At 34.9% G+C, this 23,989-nt stretch overlaps 1 protein-coding gene across 3 annotated transcripts in view; it reads left to right on the forward strand.

Moving 5' to 3' along the window:
• The window catches only part of EPC2 (enhancer of polycomb homolog 2), a 143,846-nt gene that overhangs the window by 82,541 nt on the left and 37,316 nt on the right, over nucleotides 1–23,989 (forward strand). For all 3 annotated transcript variants that reach the window (XM_003907462.4, XM_009182201.2, XM_009182202.2), the window contains exon 3: nucleotides 16,072–16,217. In XM_003907462.4, the coding sequence (XP_003907511.1) occupies nucleotides 16,072–16,217 (146 nt within the window). The remainder of the gene's footprint in view (nucleotides 1–16,071; nucleotides 16,218–23,989) is intronic.

Here is a 23,989-nt window from a genome sequence, read left to right on the forward strand (position 1 = left end):
TTTATACCATTAGATGTTCTTAGTGGAATTTCTTTTTTTGTATATATAATGTTATTTTAACATTAGTTTTTACTGGTTAAGCTAGGGTATTGCCTGAACACAGATGTGAGTAAAACTTCCTGCTTTCATTCTATGCTTGTTGAGAGTGAATGAGAAAGATTAGTAGATTCGAACAGAAAATGTGGGAGAATCTCTCATGATACAGAGGGATCGCTGATCCAGAATATTTTTTAAAACCCAAAATTGTCTCTAGATTCACAAAATAACACGATCTTGTTTTATTTAAAAAGATAATGCATTCAAATGATTTCAAAAGAAAAGTGTATAAAAATAAACTCACTCCTATATACTTTCCACTCCAACCACCCCTCCTTTATAAGTGAGCACTTTTATTAGTTCATGTGTTTTTTTAGGGTTTCAAGCACATAGGAATTTGTATTCGTTTCTTTTCTCTTTTGAGACAGAGTCTCACTCATTTCATCACCTGGTGATCACTCATGGCTCACTGCAGCCTCAACGTTCTGCACTCAAGTGATCCTCCTGCCTGAGCCTCCCCAACAGCTGGCATCACAGGAGCTTACCATGTTGCTCAGGCTGGTTTTGAACTCCTAGGTTCAAGCAGTCTCCCACCTCAGCCTCCCCAAATACTAGGATTACAGGCAGGAGCCACCACACCCTGCCAAGAAAGTGTATTTTTAAACCTTCTCTTATATCTGTGTGCTTTTTAAAAAGCACCTTGCTGTTGTTTTGGGTTTTTCATTTTTGTTTTTTTTTTTTTTTTTTTTTTTTTGCTTAAGAATATAGTCTCAAAATTATCCTATATTAATATGTACATATGTTCTCATTTTTTTTTAATCACTGCATAATAGTCCATTGTTTAGGTGTGCTCGTTTATTATCCAATTTCCTAGAAAAAGCAAACTTAGTGCTGGGCACATAGCTCATACTTGTAATCCCAGCACTTTGGGAGGCCTAGACGTAAGGCCAGAAGTTCAAGACCAGACTGGACAATATAGTGAGACCCCATCTACATAAACTAAAAAGTTAGCCAGGTGTGATGGTATATGTCTGTAGTCCCAGCTATTTGGGTGGCTGAAATGGAAGGATCACTTGAGCCTAAGATGTCGAGGTTACAGTGAGCCATGATCGTGCTACTGCACTGCAGCCTGGGTGGCAAAGTGAGGCCTTTTCTTTTTTTTCTTTTTTAACAAAAGGCCAGACGCGGTGGCTCATGCCTGTAATCCCAACAGTTTGGGAGGCCAAGGCAGGCAGATCATGAGGTCAAGAGATAGAGACCATCCTGGCTAACGCAGTGAAACCCCATCTCTACTAAAAATACAAAAAATTAGCCGGATGTGGTGGCAGGCGCCTGTAGTCCTAGCTACTCGGGAGGCTGAGGCAGGAGAATGGCATGAACCCGGAAGGCGGAGCTTGCAGTGAGCCTAGATCATGCCACTGCACTCCAGCCTGGGCCACAGAGCGAGATTCTGTCTCAAAAAAAAAAAAAGCAAACTTGGATTGTTTTCTTTTTGTTATGTGTTGCAAATAGTTCATGGTGAATAATGGATAACCAAGAACAAATAGAATTTTATAGAGATGTGATGATATCTGTTACAGAAGTTGCCAAATCACTCTATAGGAGTTATACCATTTTGTACTAGCTTGTACAAGAGTACTTGTTTTCCTACACCCTATCAAAAGACTGCTTTTAGTTTTGAAATTTTGCTAATCTGACAGGTGAAAAATTACATACCTCAGAGTAGTATTTTTTTAATAAGCCTTTTATTTTGGAAAATTTTTAGATTTACTGAAGAGTGGCAAAGGTAGTGCAGATAGTTCCTGTATCTATACCTCTCATCCAGTTTTAGTTTCCTTTAACGTGACATCTTGCATTACCTTTGTCAGAACTAGGAAATAATGTTGGTACATTATTATTAACTAAACCCAGACTTTATTTGAATTTCTCTCAGGATCATTTTAGTTTAGATTTCATGTTAAGAATGAGGTTGGGTATCTTTTCAGCTATTTAGGAGCCATTTGCATTTTTACCTTCTGAACTGTTACTGTCCTTCACCCAGTTTTCTGTTTGGTTGTTATAAAGCAACAAGGGATGGAAAATCTGAAGAAAGAAAAAACTAAGAAAATGCAGAGTTAGAGGGAGAATAAAAGGGTCATTATCTTTACACAACTGCCTTTTAAAATAATTAAATATATATATATATATATTCTTGTATCCCCTAGGTTCTAATATCATTAGGTTCTGTCCTCTCTGTAATTATGAAAATCCTTCCCTGAAAGATGTACAGTATCCAGTTGCCCATTCCTACGGCCTGTGATTCTCATAGTTGTCATCATTACCACTAATTTTGGCCAGTAATATTTGTTGTTTATATAAAATGTGAATTTTGCAAAGGAGGAAAGGACTGTAGTTAGCTAGTCAGCAAAAAGACTAGGAATAATCTTGATTATGGCATGCACCTGGAGCTTTAAAAATATTAAATTAGTCAATAGTCTTGGATTCCATTACCTTGTAGAATATGGCTTTGAACTTTTCTGCACTTCATTTTCTTGAGTTGTCAATTGGTAGAGGTGGGAGTTGTGCATATGATCTGCAGCCAAGTTTTATAATTCTTGGAAGTCTGGAGGATTCAACGTGAAGAGTCCTAGGTGTCAGCATTCAGGATCTTTTAGTACATGTTCAAGCTGAGGTTGGAAGCTAGGTCAGAACTTTGGAGAGCTCCAAACAAAGGAGGTTATGGTGCTTGGGTTGCTTCTGAACTTTTAGATACATTTGCTTTTCATTAGCTATCTTTAAGATTATTGAAGCCTGAGAACCTTAAAGGTTTACAGATTTTTTAAAGTTCAGTGTATTTCACAGTTACCACAAGTAAAGTTTATAATGTTTTAGAGCAAAGACTGTGGGTTTAAAGCAGTATTTCTCTAAACATGATCCAACATCACTTGGGAACATGTTAGAAATGCACATTAACAAGCCCCACCCTAAATCTACTGGATCAGAAACTGATGATCAGGCCCAGTACCCTATGTTTTAACAAACCCTTCAGATGATTCTGGTGAGTGCTAGAGTTTGAGAAACACTGGCTTACAGGTTTTCATGATACTCACATCAAGGAGGGGCATCTGAGTCTTTGTCAGATTCCATGATCTCCTTAGGGTTGAGATATATATAGGCTCTAAGGAAAATATAGTTTTATTTTAAATACTTCTGTGTTCATATGTCTACCTACTGAGAGCCCATTTTAGTATACTAGGATCCATTTAACTGAAAGATATACAACAGCACTATTGCTAGACTTGTAAACTATTCAATTCTGCTTTCTTTAAATCTAGATTTTATATATGTGCATACAACTTCATTGAACATATGGTCCTGCTTGAAAATTGATTTGTATCATATAGCTTTTATCCAGTCTCGTTTTTGATAATTTTTATCTCTTGCAATTAAGGATATCCTCTCTGCTTTCCTGTCTTTGTTCCTGCTGCTCTCTTTAGAATGCCCTTGCTTCTACTTTCTCTTTGCCATTTGGTATTAGTACCTAACCTAATTTGGAAAAGACACAGTTATACATGTTGTACTTGAGGTACAGTCAGTGTTGGCTGTTACTGGATTCATTGGAGTAGTAAAAATAGTTTTGAAAAGTTATATAAGAAAGGAAATACAGAGTTGGAAGAGGAGGTAGACCAATGAGATTTTAAGTGAATGACACTTGCTGAGTGCTGTTGTTAATGCTCAAAATAATCACCTTTAGAAACAAGGTGTGCTTGTGTTTCTGTCTTATTTAGTTGCCTGCTATCAAGAGGTTTAGATATTGACAAATAATTTCCAGAAGTAAACATTTAGGATTTTTTTTTTTTTTTTTTTTTTTTTTTTGAGGCAGAATTTCACTCTTGTCACCCAGGCTGGAGTGCAATGGCACAATCTTTGCTCACGACAACCTCTGCCTCCCAGGTTCCAGCCATTCTCCTGTCTCAGCCTCCTCAGTAGCTGGGATTACAGGTGGCCGCCACCACAGCCAGCTAATTTTTGTATTTTTAGTAGAGACGGTTTACCATGTTGACGAGGCTGATCTCGAACTCCTTACTTCAGGTGATCCACCTGCCTTGGCCTCCCAAAGTGCTGGGATTACAAGCGTGAGCCACTGCGCCCGGCCAGAAATTTAAAGATGTATGAAAGTAGGGGCTTTGTATAAAGATGGATATTGCTTCTCTTTACATTAAAAAACCCCACCATTGATAATTCATAGATAAATGTTGGAAAGCTTAAATGTTTAAGTCTAACAAAAATAATCTTTTGATTTATCTATATCTTTGCTCCCTTTGACAGCCCAAAGAATTTTTCCTTACTGCTATTATGATTAGAAAGGTTCAATTTAGCTTCTGTGTGGTATAGTGGGGAAAGTACTGAGCTCATTGTTCATTTACTGATTGGTAAGATTTATAAACAGTATCTCATTTATTTACAAAAAGCTACCACAGAGACTTTGCAGTCTTTTGTAACAATTGATAAAAAAGAGTGAATGTCAGTACTACATGGAAGTTGTTCTGGCTCTTTTATGGTTTTTCCTCACCAAGGGGAGCTAGTATCAGGAAATAAAGTAAAATCTTCATTGGGAAGGGTCAAAGAGTTCTTTCAATTCTATTATTCTAACAAAATTCAAAATGACTGCCTGTACCTAAGAGGTCCCTTTCCCAGAGAGGTATACCCGCAGTCTTGCACAACTCTTATCTAGTGACTGGTTGCATTTTCTCTTGACGCCCTCAAACAGTGCTCTATTGCAGTCTGTTTGTCTCAGCACCCACAAGTCAGTGATTCCATTCTGTTATTTTTGTCTTTTTTTTTTTTTTTTGAGATGTGGTCTCACTGTGTTGCCTAGGCTGGAGTGCAGTGGCACGATCTCGGCTCACTGTAGCCTCTGCCTCCCGGGTTCAAGCGATTTTCCTGCCTCAGCCTCCCAAGTAACTGAGACTATAGGTGCGCGCTACCGTGCCCAGCTAATTTTTCTATGTTTTGTAAAGACGGGATTTCACCATGTTTGCCAAGCTGGTCTTGAACTCCTGACCTCAGGTGATCCACCCACCTTGGCCTCCCAAAGTGCTGGGATTACAGGCATGAGCCACTGTGCCTGGCCATTATTGTCTATTTTTAATATCCCTTGAAGTAGTAGCCAGCCACTCTGAGTGGCTTATGTGGTCATCTAAAATAGTATTTATAGTTTGTTTGGACTTGGACAATACAATGATAAGTTTTTTTATAAACCTGTATTTTTGTATACAATTTTGCATATAAAGGATTTTTTTTAGGAATGTCTGTCATGTTATAGCAGACATATTTGTATTTTTCATAATAATGTAAATCAAATTATAGTGGTCAATTCTAAATATAAGTGAATAGCTCTTGGTTTTTTTCAGTTAATAAAAAACAAGAAGCTAACTTCAGAGGCCCAGAAATGAATTACTGGCCAAATTCAGACTTGAACTTTTTAGAGCTCGTCAGTCCTTAAGGATGATTTTAATTTTTTAAAGAATAATAGATTTCTTGCTGTTATTCCCTAAGAGTATTCCAATACCCTAAGAGTATTCCAAACAGTGTCTCTGGAAAATATCACGTAAGATTGTTTTCTCTGCATATGGGTGGTGAAGCTGGAGAGAGGGCCTAGAGAAGAAACCATACCACAAAGAGTGAAATTTTGAAAATTGTACTTCCTTAACAGCCTTTTCTTATCTTTCACATTCCCAGTTTCTCAGGAATACTTTATTTTTCCTAACTAACTTAAACTAGGGATTAGCAAATCTTTTTTGTGTAAAGGGCTAGTTAGTAAATACATTGAGTTCTGGGAGACCACAGTTGATCTCTATAACATATTCTTCTCCTTTTCTCCTCTTCCTTTTTGTTATTACCTTTCTCTTTTTCTCTCTGGCTTTGTTTTTTTGTTTTGTTTTGTTTTGTTTTGTTTTTTGATACAGGGTCTTACTCTGTCACTCAGGTGGGAGTGCAGTGGCACCCTCATAGCTCACCGCATCCTTGAGCTCCTGGGCTCCAGCAATCCTCCCACCTCAGCCTCCCAGGTAGCTGGTACTACAGGCTTACACCATTGCCCCCAGCTGGTTTTTTGTGATTTTTGTAGTGATGGAGTTTCACCATGTTGCCCAGGCTGGTCTTGAACTCCTGGACTCAAGCAGTCTTCCACCATAACCTCCCAAAGTCCTGGGATTACAGCCGTGAGCCACCACGCCCAACCCTTTTTATTATTACTTTTAAAATTATCCATTAAAAATATAAAACAGATTTGTTTGTTTGTTTGTTTTGTTTTGTTTTACATTTTCACAGCCTTACCAAAAACAAGCTGCAGGCCAGACTTGTCTCACAGGCCATAGTTTGCTGTTCCTTGGGCTAGACTATTTTAACCAAAGAAATAATTGGAATCCACTGGAAAGTAGCTTAGAACCACTTTTCCAAGAAAATGGAAAACATACAGGAAAAGAAATCATTTGTGATATCACTTGTCTTTTACTTAACAAGTGTCCACGCCTGGTTGTTTATTACTTCTTTTTTGCTTTAAATTAGAATTTTATATATATGGACTCACAGAATAATAGAAAAAATTATTCCTACATGTAACCATGATTGGATACATATCCCGCCTCCTTTTTTTTTTTTACTATGAATTAATTTGAAATGTTTCCCCATTGAAGCCCTAGTAACTTTAAGTTTTATAAATCAAAAGCACATTGGGTATACGTTAATCTTAAAAAAAATAAGCCAGAGAAATAGATGTAGTAGCTCATACATGGAAAGTGTTAACCTTCAGAGAGGCAGAAAGAAGTACTTTTTTTGCAATACAATATTATAGGTTCCAGTTATTCATAGTTGAGACTTTAAATTATTTAAACTAAAAACCATGATTTCTGTATACACCAATTATTAAGAACATTAATATTAAAAAGACCTATAAAATTGTGTAGTACTTGACTTTCACTTCTGGCTGTATTAGAGGATAGTTTGATCTACTAATAAGGTATAGTAATGAAGTTCAGTAGTAATAATTGCTTGACTTTATTGAACACATACTCTGTAGAGGGCAGTATAATATGCACAAATTATTTCATTTAATTTCTACAAGAATCCTACGAGATAGATGCATTTATTGCCCTTGTTTTACAGCAACTAATCTGTTACCCATTTCTATTATTTTGTCATTTCAAGGAATGTTATGTAAGTGAAATCTACAGTATGTATATAACCTTTTGGAATTGATTTCTTTTTTATTATTTTTTTTTACTCAGCCTAAGTTCCATTGAGATGATCCAAGTTGTTGCATGTGTCAGTAGTTTGATCTTACTTATTGCTGAGTATAATTTCATGTACTACAGTTTGTTTGATTTTTTTATCATTGAGGGACATTTGAATTGTTTCTAATTTTTGGCTATTGTGGATAAAGTTGCTATGAACATTTGTGTGCATATTTTTATGTAAACATAGTTTTCATTTCATAAATATTTTTTATAAATATATCTCAGTTTTCCTATTCTTATTGATGGACTTTTTTTGCTTATATGAATATAATGTTATGAATGGCCTTTATGCGTGTCATTCTTGTCCACATTTATGAGAGCTTTTCTAGGTAGGATGTGGGCCTAAAAGTAGAATTGCTGAGTTGTATAAAATGTACACGTTTAACTTTAGATACTGCAGAATTGTTCTTCAAACTGATACCAGTTTATATTTTCACCAGTAGTGTATGAGAGTTCTTGTTGTCTCATATTTTTATCAACACTCGTTACTGTGAAACTTTACAATTTTTGTCAGTTTGATGGGTATGAATTGGTATTTGTGGATTTAAATTTGTCTTATCAATCACAAGTGAAGTTAAAACATGTTTATGTAGATTACTTTTTCATATGTTTGGGTCCATTTTTCTCTGGGTCATTTTCTTACTGAATTTTTAAAGAGATTCTTTATATATTCTACATATTTAGCTTTTTAAAAATTTTATAGAAAAATTTTAACATTCAGAAGTAAAAATAATAATAATGAACTGCCATATACTACTGGTCAATATTGTTTCTCTATACTTATACCTTTTCTTCCACCTCCATGATTTTATAGCCATCCCGGCATTATTTGATCTAGGGATGTTAAAGCATAGTTATAATATTATCTAAAAGTATAGTAATACTATTAATATTTAATAATACTATTAGAATAATATCACATCACTCCTTAAAAGAAAAACATCATTTTCTTCATTTGTCAAATATTTAATCAGTGTACATATTTCTTGACTGTCTTATAAGATAAATGATCTCATTTATCTTACTTTTTTTAACAGTTGATACTTTTGAATTGGGATCCAGAAAATTTCCATATATTGTAGCTGGTTAGTCAGTCTCTTAAGATTCTTTTAATCAGGAATCAAGCATTTATCTTTCTTTTCTATTAACTGTATTTCAGGATCTCTGAATAATTGAGAAAGAGGAAGGTTCTCTTTATAGAAGTATTCCAGCTAATGTAAATCAAGCAGGAATGATAAAAAATTACTATTTTGCAACCCCTAATGAGTTAATGAATCAAGGTAATTGTCATTAATGGTTGCTGACATCACAAAAGAAAAGAAACAATGAAAAATTATATACTTCCCGATGAAGATTGATTTTGTTTTTTTTAGTACTCTCCAGAAATGATTATGAGAATGTTTGTTTTGTTTTAAAATCTTTATGGATCATGGATTTATTATACATTTGTATTATATTTCAATCCATTGAATTCATTATCCTTATTGCTGCTTTTGGCCAGTAGGAACCTATTCAGGTTTGCTCTTAAGGTTTTTTTGAAATGATAATATTATACCAGAAAGCAAGAAAACTAAACTGTGTTAGGGTTACCTTACATGTTTTCCTGGCCCAGATCCGAAGTCAGTCATTTCCACAGGGTGCTCTTGTTTCTTTTAGTGGGAAATTTTATTTGGAGACAGTAAGTTGGGTCCTTGGGGTATTCTTTACTACTGGGTTGACCATGTCTCTAAGATTGATTAGTGGACCTGACCTATGAAATATGCACTTAAAAAAACTTTGAGATAAAGTACATCATGAATTTATATTACTACTTCTCTAATTCAAAACTAAAGGTTTTAACCTTCCACACTTTCTTCTACAGTTACTTTTTTTCCACACTTTTTAAAAATATCACTTCTCAAGGATATCTGCATAATCCCCATGTTTTGTCACAGTAGTCTCAGAATAATAATACCAACTCTTTCACCAACAATATAATTTTACCAAAAAAGTTTCAGGGCCGCACACAGTGGCTCATGCCTGTAGTTTCAGCACTTCGGGAGGCTGAGGCAGGCAGATCGCTTCAGCCCAGGAGTTCAAAAACAACCTGGGGAACATGGTGAAACCCCATCTCTACAAAAAAAAAAAAAAAAAATTAGCCACACCTAGTGGCATGCATGTGTAGTCCTAGCTACTTGGGAAGCTGAAGTGGGGGAATGACTTGAGCCAAGGAGATCAAAGCTGCAGCCGAGATTGTGCCATTACACTCCAGCCTGGACAACAGAGCAAGACCCTGTCTCAGGAAAGAAAGAAAACTAATTTCAGGGTTTTTCATGTGTTGATCGGTTAGGGTATTCCCACTAGAAATGTACAGTCACTTTACTGTATCTTAAAGACACTTTCAGTAGAACCCAAATGACAGTTGGCTTTACTTGTTCCATTTACTTTTTAATTTTAGAGATATTTTTTTTCAACACGTTATTTCATTTTGTAATTATATAAAATATTTGCATGATACTAAAAGTTCTGTCTATAAAATTAAGAATATTCAAAGAGGCCTAGTTGTTACCTCTATCCCTGCCTCCCCACACAGTCTTATTCCCGGGTGGCTGACAGTATTTTTGTATTTATGGCTGAAGTGGGTGCTGGAGATGGAGGAGTGGGATGGCAGTGGTGGGAGATTCTATGGTTCCATGTGTAGACTTCCACTACTCTCTTTCTCCTTTGGTATGGAGCTTTATACTTGCCCTCAGTGTGCCTGGTGCTTCAGAGTCCACAGGCTCTCTCAAGCAACCTTTGTAGGTCAAACCTTCAGTCTGATACTGTTTGGAAGGAAAAATAGTTGCATAGGTACACTGAATGAGGGAAAGAGTAACTGTTGATTTCAGCCCTCTCAGGGGTGTCCGATCATTTGGCTTCCCTGAGCCACATTGGAAGAAGAAGAATTGCCTTGGGTTACACATAATATACACTAACAGTAATGATAGCTGATGAGCTTAAAAAAAAAAAGTGCAAAAAAATCTCATAATGTTTTAAGAAAGTTTACAAATCTGTGTTGGGCCACATTCAAAGCTGTCCTGGGCTGCGTGTGGCCCATGGGCCATGGGCTGGAGAAGCCTGCTCTAAGTCTTTAGATGGGGCAGGGCGGGGGTGGGAGTGGGTCCTGCTTCCTGTTGTCTGTCCCCTGCAGCCATTTTATATTTTAGCATTCTCTTGTCTGCTAATACATGGCATTTATAACTCTGAAAATTTAATTGATGGTTCTCCCTTTGTTTCTGTTATCCCTAAAGATTTATGCCATTTGAAAAAAAAAAAAAAAAAAAACTCCTTTGCTTTTGTTTTAATGGGGTTTTGAGATAAGTATGTGTTCATTTTGCTTTATTTAACCAGAAGCTGTCTCTGCGCTCACATTTCTGTTGGAGGAAATTTGGCCCAGGTATGCTTTAAACCCTGGCTGTTTGAGAGCCAACTGCTCATCTGTGATCCCACAGATATCCTGTGGATTGGAGTGTCACGTATCAAACATGGCTGAGGAGGGTTTAGGGACAGGCACACACAGTGATTAACATCTATAAATACAGAGATGGGTTTACATAAAGAGTTCTAAATTCACAGAATTAAGTTAGAAAAATTATTAATGTGGTTTTTGTTGTTATTATAAAAGTCTTAAATTTAAAGTACTTTTGATTGGTTTACATTCAGTGTGTTAGAGGGTACTTATGCTATATGTGCAGTTGCATCCTAGTTGTGTAAATAACCAGAGAAAAGAGGGTAAGTGACCTAAATTCTGGGTGTTGAGTGTGTATTGTCAAAAGGCCATATGTGGAGACTGAGTATAGAAAATAGAATGTTTTGGTGTTAGAATAAGTGTAGCCATTTATAAAAATAAATAAGTGAGTTTATAATTTGGAGGCTTTAGGAAGGCAAAAAATAACATTCCTTTCTGTTTTCTGCTTTGAAACTAATTGATAAACAGACATGGACATAAAATTTCAGCTTTATTACTAATAAAAGTGGTGTGGAAGGTGAGATATTTGGCCTTAATGGACATTCTATTAACCCCTGAATTAGACAAACATACTCTAACGCTGGTTGGTCACTGATAGAGCAGGTCTCCCCCTAATAGGAGCAGAGTCAGCCCCTGTACTTAACCATGTAGTGGAGGACTGACTAGAATGCCGCCTCTATGAAGGAAGGAAGAACCACTGGAGAACATGTACCCAGAAGCTCTTGAGCTGATAGGTCCTTCTCCCAGGTTCACAGATCAGTTTCACTCCTTCCTTGGCTGAGGGGAAAATGAACCACTGAAAAGAAGCTGAAAGTGTGCTTTCTAAACTTTTCCCTCCTGGAGATTTGAATGGAAATATGGAGAATAAATGTTTCCCCTAAATGTGTTATATGTAACAGGTATAATATAGCAGTCATATTCATACTCATAATAGTATTATAAAGTAATGGGCAGTAACTGGCCCATCATTGTGTGCGCCATTGAATTGCATGCTACTCATTTTATACCATGCTTGGTAAGCCCCCTTTAATCTGAAAATATCTTGCCACTTTTTGGCCCTGGAAAATTTTCTCATATCATTTCTTCTCCCGGGTTTTCTGTATTTTCATTCCATTAAATAGCTGTGCTTATTAGATACTTAAATATGAATATGGCCAAGTACGAAGGAACTTTGAAAGGTACTTTTAATTAGAAGTAATATTTGCTTTACCAACTAATTTTAGACTAACTATATATATTTTGTAAGCTATAACCAGTCAGTGTGTGAATGCTTTATATATTCAAACAGCAGGTTATACCCACTTTCTTACCTACTCAGAAGCTGTTGCTCTTTTTGCCAGAGAGCAACCAAATTTTCCTGAGCAGTGGTAGCTACCTGATGGCTACTGCAAGGAAATTCTCATCTACTTTCCTTCCTACTTCCTTTCTTCTTCTAATAGTGGTCATGCACCCTCTTAAATTCTCTTATTTTTTTTTCTTTTCTCTTTTCCTTTCCTTTTCCTTTTCTTTCCTTTCCTTCTCGGTTAACTTCACTACAGGAAGTCTTCCATGTACACATAGACACATGCCCTTATTAGCTTTGTCAATATCTTAATTCTGTTACTCTAGTACATCAAGAAGATGTCAAGTGTCCTGTCTGCCCCCACTCTTCTTTATGTTAAGGTGGGAGGTATTATTGTTTTATCTGTTTTGTTTGGTGGACTGACCTATGGAACTAACCCACTATTTGTAAAAGTGGTATTTGTAGCAGGAGAAAGCTATCTGGGTATCAAAAAGTGAGGTATCAATCAACTTAAAAAATATTCTGCTGGTAGTTTAAAATAATTTCTTTTTATATTTATACATTTTAGAAATGCTATTCGGTAGCTTTTAGTATGTCCTTTTTTTCTTTTTTTTGTTTCTCTAAGTGCCATGTAGGGAGTATACAGGTATGACTAAAGTAATCACTGCTTTTAAAGAATTTATACCCCTCTCTGGTAGAGGAGATAATATAACCTGAGGTAAGGAGAGGTACAGGCAAGCACCTGTACCTGGTGGTTTAAAAGCAACAAAAATCTCCAAAATCTAGAATGATTCTTACATGGGTTTTGAGTGAAAGAGAAATGGTAGTATAGAATACTTAGAGTGCTAGTGCAAGTCTTTGCCCTGGTTCTGATTTAACACATTGTCAGATCTCCTATCAATTCTCACTATTAATTTTTCTAAACTATTTCCCAGCTTTTCTTGTTCCTTCCCCTGCCTCACAAGCTGGGGTGCTGGCTTTTGTAAGAATAGAATAAGAAGATAGAGCAGATAGGAGGTGGAGGAACAAGAGGTGAATAAGATTAGGTAGGTGTATAAAAGATGGTCATGCAAAATTTGTATATATAGCCTTGCCCTTGAACTTTTGAAAACTTCTGTTTAACTTATAGATTCAGTATATTGTGTTAACTCTGCTCCACACTTTCCTAAATCTTTCTCTAAAATGTCTCCTAGCTGTATTGACTACCTGATTTTATTGACTGTTTGTTGTTAGTATGTGGATTAAGGCAGATCATTGGACTGTCATTATGTGCATTTGCAAATACAACATCCTTTGTGAAAGGAAGAGTAATTTTTAGTAATCTATGTAGTTTATGAGCTCGGTGTCATTCTGTCATTGACTTTGATGCAGATCAAATTGACTTTTTAAAAGCATGCTTTTGAATTATTGATTATCATGTAATAAAGACAAGGTTTTACATAAAAGATAAGAGAAAAATGCATTTTATTCTCAATAATATTTTAAATGAATCATACTTACAAAATAGTATTTGTCGTTAGTTCACCAATAGCTTTAACTCCTCTGATTTAACTTTAGATTATATCACATACTTAAATACAATAACACTTACAAATTTTAGAATGTGAGATTCATTGGGAGATAAAATACTGCCTACCACATAGGATGGTTGTGACAGTTAATTTAGTATGTTTAAAGCACTTTGAGTACTACCTTGCCCATAGTAAGTGCTATATAAGTTTATAAGTGTTAGCTAACATTTATTTTTGTTTTTATTATTGTTATCTAGTGGTAAAAATTTCTTGAGTGATGAACTGAAGTCTAGATTTTTGAGATGTAGTCATTGACCGATTATAAAGCAAATGCCTTTAGATATTTTAACTCCATCAGTACGGTCTGCAGTAGGAGGCTGATTTTACTAAGATTATATAATTATATACATCTGTTCCTATTCCTTCGTTAGTACCTTTAAGAATGTAATGCTGAATCTAAGAATGCCAGGACATTTCACGTGGTATGAATGTAGGATACTCATTTACACATCGCTGCACAGACAGCATTTGTATACTCAATCTGTTGGTTATTGATATCTCTTTTACTGCCTTACTTTAAATCTTGTCATGTAATTTCAACACGTAATTTGTGGCACTTTAGTTTTTTTACCCTTTATGGTTTAATAACTTATACATGTACATGCTTAAAATGTCAAACAATACAAATGGGAACAAAGAGAATTCTTTCACCATCCTTGAACCCCTCCTTTTGTAGTCCCCTTGTGCAGAAATAGAGATTACTAGTTTTAAGTATTCTTTCAAAAATATCCCGTGCATTTACAAACACGTGTATATATATCCATCCTTGTCCTTTTTAAAACACATATATTAGTGCACTATATATACTATTCCACCCCTTAGCTTTTTTCATTTAATATTCATGAAGATCAGTTTCATTCTATGTCAGTATACATGGGTCAGTGTCTTTCTCAGAGCTTCAGTCTGTATAGTCCATGTATGTGTAAACTATCATTTATCTAATCCTACACACATTGTTTGTTTTGTATTTTTTACTTCTTGCAATGTCATAACTAATACCCTGTGTATATATCTTTTGTTTCTGTGTTCATTTATATGTAAGATGAATCCTAGAAATAGAATTACCAAGTTCAATAGGATATATTTCTAATGAAACTAATACCAGTTTATACTTGCCTACACACATGGTTTGAGAGGGCTTTTTTCCGCTGTTCTTTCTACAGTAGCATATTATCAAGTTTTAGATCTTTGTCTGCTGAGTGAAACCTATTGTCTTATTATTGTATATTTATCTATCACTGAAGTTAAACTTTTTTTATGTTTAAAAGTCATTGACATTTATTCTTAGCTGGATGTGGTGGCTTATGCCTATAATCCCAGCACTTTGGAAGGCTGAGGCAGACAGATCACTTGAGCCCAGGAGTTCCAGACAAGCCTGGGCAACATGGGGAAACCCCATCCCTACCAAAAATGCAAAATTAGCTGGGTGTGGTTGTGTACACCTGTAGTCCCAACTTTGCGCGGGAGACTGAGGTGGGATAATTGCTTGAGCCCAGGAGACAGAGATTGCAGTGAGCAAGATCGTGCCATTGCACTATAGCCTGGGCAATAGACAGGATGAGACCTTGCCTCAAAAAAAAAAAAAAAAAAAAAAAGTCATTGATATTTATTCTCCACTAAAATACCAATTCACATCATTTGCCAGTATTTGCTGAGTTACTAGTTTTTTTCTAATTTGCAGGAAATCTTTAAGAAAATCAGCCTTTTGTTTATATAGTACATTTTTTTCTTTTTGTTCTTTGTCTTCTGATTTAAGTTTTCTAAGTAGAAATTTTAAAATTTTATATATCAAATCAGTCTATTTTTAATCAGTGTTACGGCTTCTGAGTTGCTACCCATACTACATTCCTACCCTGTATTTTCTTCTAGTATTTTTATGTGTTTTACTTTTTACCATAAAATTTTGTTGAATATGTCACTTACTGGTGTTAGAAGTAGGGTAGGAATTCAGCTTAATTTTTTAAAGATAACTAGTCTGTTATGCCAACACCTTTTTTTCCCCGTTAGATATCTGTTTTATCCTCAGTAATTTGAAACGTCGTTTCTATTATACTCTTTGTTCTTGAGCTTGTTTCTCAATTCTTAATTTTGGCAGAGTTGCTCATTATGCTACCAGACTACCATGTCAACATGTACATGTCATCTTTTTTATAGTTGCTATTTTATATTGTTATATATTTTCAAAATAAGATATTTCCTAGCATTTTTACTGTTTAAATTTTAAATCATATATAAAGCAAAATTTTGTTTTTTCTTCCACTATGCAGTAAGTCTCTGAAATTAATTTTAGATACCTGCTCCTCAGCTCCCCTTTAGTCAGTGTACTATAATTTAGAAGCAGTCTGTAGTCAAATATGATGAACACTGTATAATTTCATAATTTCTCCTGAGTTTAAAGAATTTTTCTTTCTTTTCTAGCTTTTAATCTAGACAACGAGCAACCAGATTATGATATGGATTCAGAAGATGAGACTTTATTAAATAGACTTAACAGAAAGATGGAAATTAAGCCTTTGCAATTTGAAATTATGATTGACAGACTTGAAAAAGCCAGTTCTAATCAGGTACTGTACCATGTAAAGATGTCTCTTATCTTCTAGTTAACCGAATTTGCACCTTTATTTTGCCTTTTTTTTTTAAGACCTGAATGTGTTACATTTTACTGTTTCTTGGATTTCTTTTCCTGACATCCTGGAATTTCTGTTTACAATGTTCCTTGAATAGAGTATTTAAGCACAATTTCCTTGAATAAGAGTATGAAGAGTACTGTTCTAACTGTTTTCCTGTTTGGATAAAAATAATACTAGTTACAATGTTACAATATTTTCTTGATCCTTTCCATATGACTAGTATTGCTGCTTCCATAACTAAATTTGCTTGCTTGGATCTCTAAGGCAGTCATCTTTTGTCAAATCTTGCTCAGATATTTAGGTACCTATCATTTTAAATGGATTTTAATTTTAATTACTTATACATTATTTCAGTTTTTCAGTGAGGGAAAAATTATTTACAAAAGAATATTCTTTAGTGAGATATTTTATATATGGCACAGGTAACTTAAAATGGTACTGTCTTTCTGGAAAGCAGTTAAGCAGTGTAAATCAGGAGCCTAAAAATGTTTATACACTTTGATTTAATAATCTCATCTCTCGGAATTGTTCACAAGAAAAATAATTAGAAAAAATGTCAGTGATTTTTGAGCAAGAATGTTCAGAATAAATAAGATGTCTCTGGGGTAGACTGTAACACAGCCATTAAAAATCATGATTTTGAAGGATGTCTAGTGCCGTAGGAAATTGCACATTATATAATATCAGATTTAGAAAACAGGATACAGAACTCTTTATGTGGAAAACTTTGAGGTTTGTTTAAATCATTTATATTTATACATGTGCATAGAAAGCAAAAGAATAAGGAAGTTTACAACAAAATGCTAACAATGGTTATATTTTGGGTGCTGGAATTGTTGGTGATTTTTATGCTCTTTATCCTATTTTTCTATGTTTTCCAAATTTGTCATGAGCATGTGTTGATACTGTAATTAGATTTTAAAAATAAACTATTTTTAAACATAATTTTTGGTGTACCTGTGTAGTATATTAATGTGCTAATTGTTACTAATCTACTAAGAAGTTAGAATTGCAAATAAACTTTTTACAGTGGATTGTTAAAACTTTTTATTAGTTTACCCATACAAATTCATTATTTTACCCTACAACTTAAATCTTTTAAATCTCTAAGGCATTACAAGCTCTTCAGAGCATTTTCCTTTGGAAAATGATTTTGCTGCATATTTAGCCTGTCAGTTTTTTCCCCATTTTGATGAAAAGTAATATCTACTGTACTATTCAAAGAAGTACATTTTGAAAATTGAATTTTGCAAAATTGACATTACTGGATTTTGAGAGATTGTCTTACTTGGTTTTTTGTTGGGATTTCAAAAAAGTACCAAATTGATGTTCCTTATAATTAGTGACTTACAGTTTTCCTGGGATTTTAGTCACAGGCATCAGATAGAGTTTCAGTTTTTCTTTAGATGTAAATTTTCTTAGCAATCCTAGACTGGAACAGCCTTTTGGTATTTTTATGATTTTCTGTGATTGCTCAGAAACTACTCATAGTGGCTGAGATGATATCATCAGAAGCCTTCAGCTCTCTGTTCTGTAATTTGCTTTCTTTCAGTCAGTAAGTAATATTTAGTGTCCAGGTGGACAAGGCAGGTGATAGCAGTAAGACAGATGACAAAAATTCTGCCCTTGTTCAGTGTATTATCCAAGTGGAGACAGGATAAACAAAAAAAGCATGTAAGCAATACAGTTAAGTGTGCACATGTAATCAGCCCCATCCTATTTTAGTTCTCTTTGCTCAGGGGCAAGTTTCTAGGCTGTGAAACAACTCGCTAGGCACAGAGCATGATAGCATCTACTTTCAGCAGTGGAAGTAAAAGTGGAGATTTTGTCATTGGAACAAAATAATGGTCCTGTATTAGAATCAAGAATTAAAGATAACAAAGGGTCATCTTCATTCCATTCCCTAATCTGTTAATATATGGATCTCTTTACTTTTCCTTTATGGGGACTGGCATAGTACTAGGTCCCAGGACAAGGACAAGGAATCAAGTTTGTGGTTAAACTGCCATTTATTAGGTTAATAGAAAACAACAAAAGATAGACTTAGGCAAACCTGCCTCTGTTATTCTGGGAGATGATTTCAATGAAGCCATGATTGAAAACTCCTGTTGCCAAATGCTATAATTATTTTCAGTTCCAATCTGTGTATTTGATTTGTGCTCTCATATCTTGGAGCTGTCTTTACCTTTTTTAAAAAAATAAAAATGCAGTGTATTCCCTCTGGTTTTATTGTTTCTCATGACCATTCCTTCTTTCTTTTGCTTGATCCCTTTCATTCAACTCCTGTAAACATCAGGGTTACTTGAAATTCTGTTCTTGGTGTTCTTATCCTACATATTTTTGTGTAATATCAGCTCCATGAATATTTTTGTAGATATAATAATGTATTACCTTTGGCCTTGACCTCTTTCTCAAACTCCAGGATTTTTCCCCCCTTTTGGTTTTGCCTTTTGACATCTTTGGTTTTGCCTATGGACTATGGTCCATAGTCCTCTCAAGTTTATCCTTTTGAAAACTGAACTCACTGTCTTACCCTACATAATCTGGTAATCTTTATCTCTTCAGTAACTCCCAAACTCAGATCCATCCATTTTTTGTCCCTTTCCTTCATTGATAACTAATTCAATTCAGGGTTTGTCAGGTTTTATCAAAGCACTGCATGAAGGAAAGAGATTTGACAAACCCCTGAATTGAATGTTATCAAGTTATTTGATTTAATATCTTCTTTCCAATGTGGCAACTAATTGCAGTACCTAACCTGAGAGTGAATCTTGTACTGGATGGGAGTGGGGGGATGTTATGAAGACTATTTTTGAGTCAATTGATGATATTGGAATATAGAGAGTAGATTACTTAATATTTTCAATGTTAAATTTACTAAAGTTGACGGCTGTGATTATGAAAGAAAATATCCCTATTCTTAAGAAATATACACTTAAGTATCTAGAAGTAAAGAGCCATGTAACTTCCTACCCTCAAAAGGATCAGGAAAAAAAAATTGTGTACATGCACACACACGATTAGAGCTTGAATGCACACAGATGTTAAAGCAAATATAAAAGCTAACAATACATGAGTCTTGGTCTAAAGGGATATACAGTGTTCTTTGAAATGTTTTATTCTTACAAGTTTTTTAAATATTTGAGATTAAAGTTAATTTTTAAAAATCACAAGCCATCTTAAATGGCATTCTCTTTTATAGGATTTTCTCTAAAATAAATAATAAAACAGTTTCCAAGAAACTGTTTTAATTTTTCTTTCAATAACCCTCAATGTTTTAATGTATAAACCCTTATCTCATTCCTAAACTATTGAACAGCCTATTTTTAGTTACTGATTAACCTTCTATACCCTATTGACCTTTTACTGCTCTCCACTTATCACACATTCCCATAGAAAGACCACTCCTGCCCAAAACAGAACTCTCCTTCTAACACCCTGGGTAATCATTTTCCATCATTTTCCTTCTTTTCTACCTCCATACTACATTTTATTCTCTTGTAGAAGCATAATTCCACCCTTTCTCACTCTTCCTTGTGTACCTGTATAGTCCTTGAATATTTTAGTTTCACTTATCTTTTCTCTCATTTCTTCAATCTTTCTCTCTCTGCCCCAAAAGGTGCCCAAGTCCCCATTTCCAGGAGAACCCTTTCGTTTGACCCCATCTTTCTCTGCAAACTACCACCCAATGTCTCTTCTTTTTTTGTCATAATTAAATTTTCAGAAAATTAGCTATACTTGGTGCTTCCTATGTTTACCTTTTACCCACATCACAATTCATTTCAGTTTACTGAAAGGGCAGTGTTTAAGGTTACCAGTGGGCTCCTAATTGTCATCAGGAGCCTCTTTTCAACTTGTATACTACTTAATATCCCTGTAGTATTGAATGATGTTAACCAGGACATTTTCCTGATTATTTTATTCTTTCTTCATCTCCTCTTTATCTTCAATGTTGATATTTCATTTGTTATCTGTCCCCTGCATTTTTTCATTTATCTTAAGCTGCTAACAGTTTTTTGCTGGTTCCCAAATCCATACCTGTACCTACCAAGCTCCAGAACTGGATTTCTAGTGGAACCTTTCCACCTGAGCAAGTATTTCAAATTTAACATTTCCAGACCTCCTTTGCCTCCCCCAGTTTTGCTCTCTGATATGGTTTAGATTTGTGTCCCTGCTCAAATACCATGTCAAATTATGATCTCCAGTGTTTGTGGAGGGCCTACTGGAGGTGATTGGATCATGAGAGTGGATTTTCTCCTTGCTGTTGTCATGATAGTGAGTTCTCACAAGATTGTTTCACAAACTTGTTCTCACAAGAATGTTTAAAAGTGTGTAGCACCTCCCCCTTCTCTCTCTTTCTTCTGCTCCCACCACATAAGACGTGCCTGCTTGCCCTTCGCCTTCCACCATGACTGTAAGTTTCTTGAGGCCTCCACAGCCTGTACAGCCTGCAGCACTATAAGCCAATTAAACCTCTCTTCTTTATAAATTACCCAGTCTTAGGTAGTTCTTTATAGCAGTGCAAGAACAGACTAATATACTCTCTTTCTTAATGATATCATTTTCGTCTTCCATCTAGTTGGCCAGTTTGCACTTTAGTGCTGACTTCTTTAAAATCATCCCAAACATCACTAAATCAAACCAGTTTTTTGTTCCACAATGTTACGCAGGTTGAGTATACCTTATCCAAAATGTTTAGGACCAGAAGTGTTTTGGGTTTTAGATTATTTCACATTTTGGAATATTTACAGGTATATAATGAGATTTGGGGATGGAACCCAACTCTAAACATGAAATTTATGTATGTTTCATATATACTTTATACACACAATCTAAAGGTAATTCTTTTTACAATATTTTAAATAATTTTGTGCATGAAAGAAAGTTTTGATTGCATTTTGATTGTGACCTGTCAAATAATGTCAGGTGTGGAATTTTACACTTGTAGCATCATGTTGGGACTCAAAAAAAATGGATTTTGGAACGTTTCAGATTTATAGATTAGAGCTGCCCAACCTGTATTTGTTGCCTGTACCCTGTTCCCTTATTTTTATTATTTTTCACCTGGACCACTGCTATTCTGCCACCAGCTATTTTATTAAAAATTCATCTTCTTAAAAAAGAAAAACTTCAGTAGCTTCCACTGTCTATAAAGTGAAATCCGTACCTCCTGATTCCAGCCATGCTGAACTACTTTCTGGTCCTCTAATGTACCATGCCTTTTATGGCTCTACGTTGTTCCTTCTGTCTGTAATGCCAGGTCCTATATTTCTAATAGTTTTTAGTAAAATTATCACCTTGGGATATAGACTACATGTTTACTAAGACCATAGTCTTATTTGCTGTTCCAGCTATAGTCCTCGTGCTGGTGGTGTTCATAGTACCAGCGGCAGAGGTTTCCCTACTAGATCAGTTCTGTGGCCTGGTTTTAGGCATTATGGCTTCCAAGCCTGATTCACCAATACTTCTGAAGATGTAGAACTATCCAGTATCTTGTAAATAAATTCCATCTGTTGCTTGCAAATAGAAACTTTGACTGATACATGTTCTCAACCTTCATTGTACTTACAAAATTCAAATTAAAAGCGCCTAAAACTCAATATAATAATCACATCATCAGTTTTTTTTCATCATGCAGAATTTTAGTTGTTTACTTGATACTGCATTATTGATTATGCTGTGGCTGGGGCAGACCACAAGCAGATGCACCAAATCAGTGTGGCATTTAGGAAAATGTGGTTCTCATGTGCACTAGGAACAAGTACATTTTTACATGGGAGAGGGTGCCTCCTGTATTTTTTAATTAGTATGTAGCATGTTGAAATGGATATGTTCTTTACTATGATGTTGAAGTATTTGTATATTAAAAATGAAATTTGGTCTAGATCTTTTGAAGCAGTTCCAGTGAACCCCATCACACAAATTTTAAAACTACCACACCATGCTCCAATGTGTGTGTACATGTATTTTATAATTACGTTATATAAAGTTAATGAGCAGTCAGATTTTAAAAGTAATTTGAATTTATGTCTTCCATTTCATCTCATTTAAAGTGTTGTCTTATTCAGATTTGTTTTAACTTTGTATTATGAAAAGATCAGGGGGGTCATTCCTATGACTGCAGAGAAGGTTAGTTTCAGCATTAGCGATCTATCAGTATGTAGTTAGAATTGTCTCCTAAATGGCAGATTAATAGAATTCTTGACAGTTTTTAAGACCTTAGAAGGTTATTCATGGAATTGAAGAGATCTTTTTTTTGTGATCATTTTATCATTCTAATTTCCTTACTCTATTTGTGGTTCAATGTGGGTTAGCACTGTTGAGAATCAGAAAACTATAGTGGAAAATTTAGAGGAAGAAATGAATTGATAAATCCTTCTAAAATAGTCATCTCAAGCATGAAGATCGTAAGTGTTTTAATGGATTAGTATCACCCTTCTGTGGGAGAGAAAAGTATTTTATTTAGCTGTATAGCATTAGCAGTCTTAGAATTTACACAGCTATTTTCTTTTTTGATATAGACATATGTCCCTTTAAAAAAAAGTAGCACATGATTTATGTTTGAGCACTTACCTGAAGGCAGGAGAACTTTATAACTCTACCAGTCTTCGTTGTTGTAGTCTGAAGACCTTTTCCATTTTCTGGGTCTTTGAAGAAGATAATGTTTTTGCCTTAATTTAATTTATGCAGAATACTTAAAATGTGTAACTATGTATATTTTGATTTCATTGAATGCTGATGTTGTCATTTCAGATTGGCTTGCCGTAATTTTGTGGCATTGTGTAAATTAGGGGTCATTTGATAAATAAGATGTTTCCAGTATTATCTATTTAGAATCATATTATAATTTCACTGTGTTGGTTTTGAGCTGTGGTCATTCATTCTTGAAGAGTGTAAAGTAAAACTTGTGTAGCAAAGAGGTGTTTACTTATCAACCCTGAACACAATATAGGCAGTCCCCGATGGAAATTTGTCCTGCTCTGCCCTGTATCTTATTATAGTAATGCTCAGTTCCAAAGTTCTCACGTTGTTCTCTTATTAATTTTGTGTTTGTCTTACCTTTATTGCCATGTCATGAGTTTCTTTAGGTAACAAATTCATCTTAAAGTTTTTTCCCTTATCTTCCCCACATTCTTTAACCCATTAATGGGCTGATGATAATTTTTAATAACTTCCTAGTTGACTGTTTTGTAAATTAAATTACTGCTTAACTCAATGTTTCATAAATTAAAATACATTAATTTTTACGTATACTTCATTTATGTATTCAAAATATATTTATTGAAATTGCTAGACTACAGATTTTGTTGATTAACAAACTAAGTGGTCCTTGTCCTCACAGAGCTAGTAGCCGTCTAGAAGAAAAGCCTATATGGTAGGATACTTTTTTTTAATCTCCCCATCCCTATAATAAGTAAATAATGTAAATCAACTCAGAGCTATCTTGGAAATAATAAATTTACCAGACCCTTTTGCCAGTTAAGTAGCTGGTTTCTACTGCTTTTTAGTGAGTGAAGTACATGCTAAATGATGGAACATTTTTGTTTTTAATTTTTTTAGAAGTAGGGGTTCTCAGTATGCTGCCCAGACCGGACTTGAACTCCTGAGCTTAAGTGACTCTCCCGAGTAGCTAGGACTACAGTTGCATGCCACTGCATCTGGTGCTAAATGACAGAACTTTTTTTGTACTGTATAAAAATAGTGAG

The sequence above is a fragment of the Papio anubis genome, chromosome 10, assembly GCF_008728515.1.
Source record: "Papio anubis isolate 15944 chromosome 10, Panubis1.0, whole genome shotgun sequence".
Lineage (NCBI taxonomy): Eukaryota > Metazoa > Chordata > Mammalia > Primates > Cercopithecidae > Papio > Papio anubis.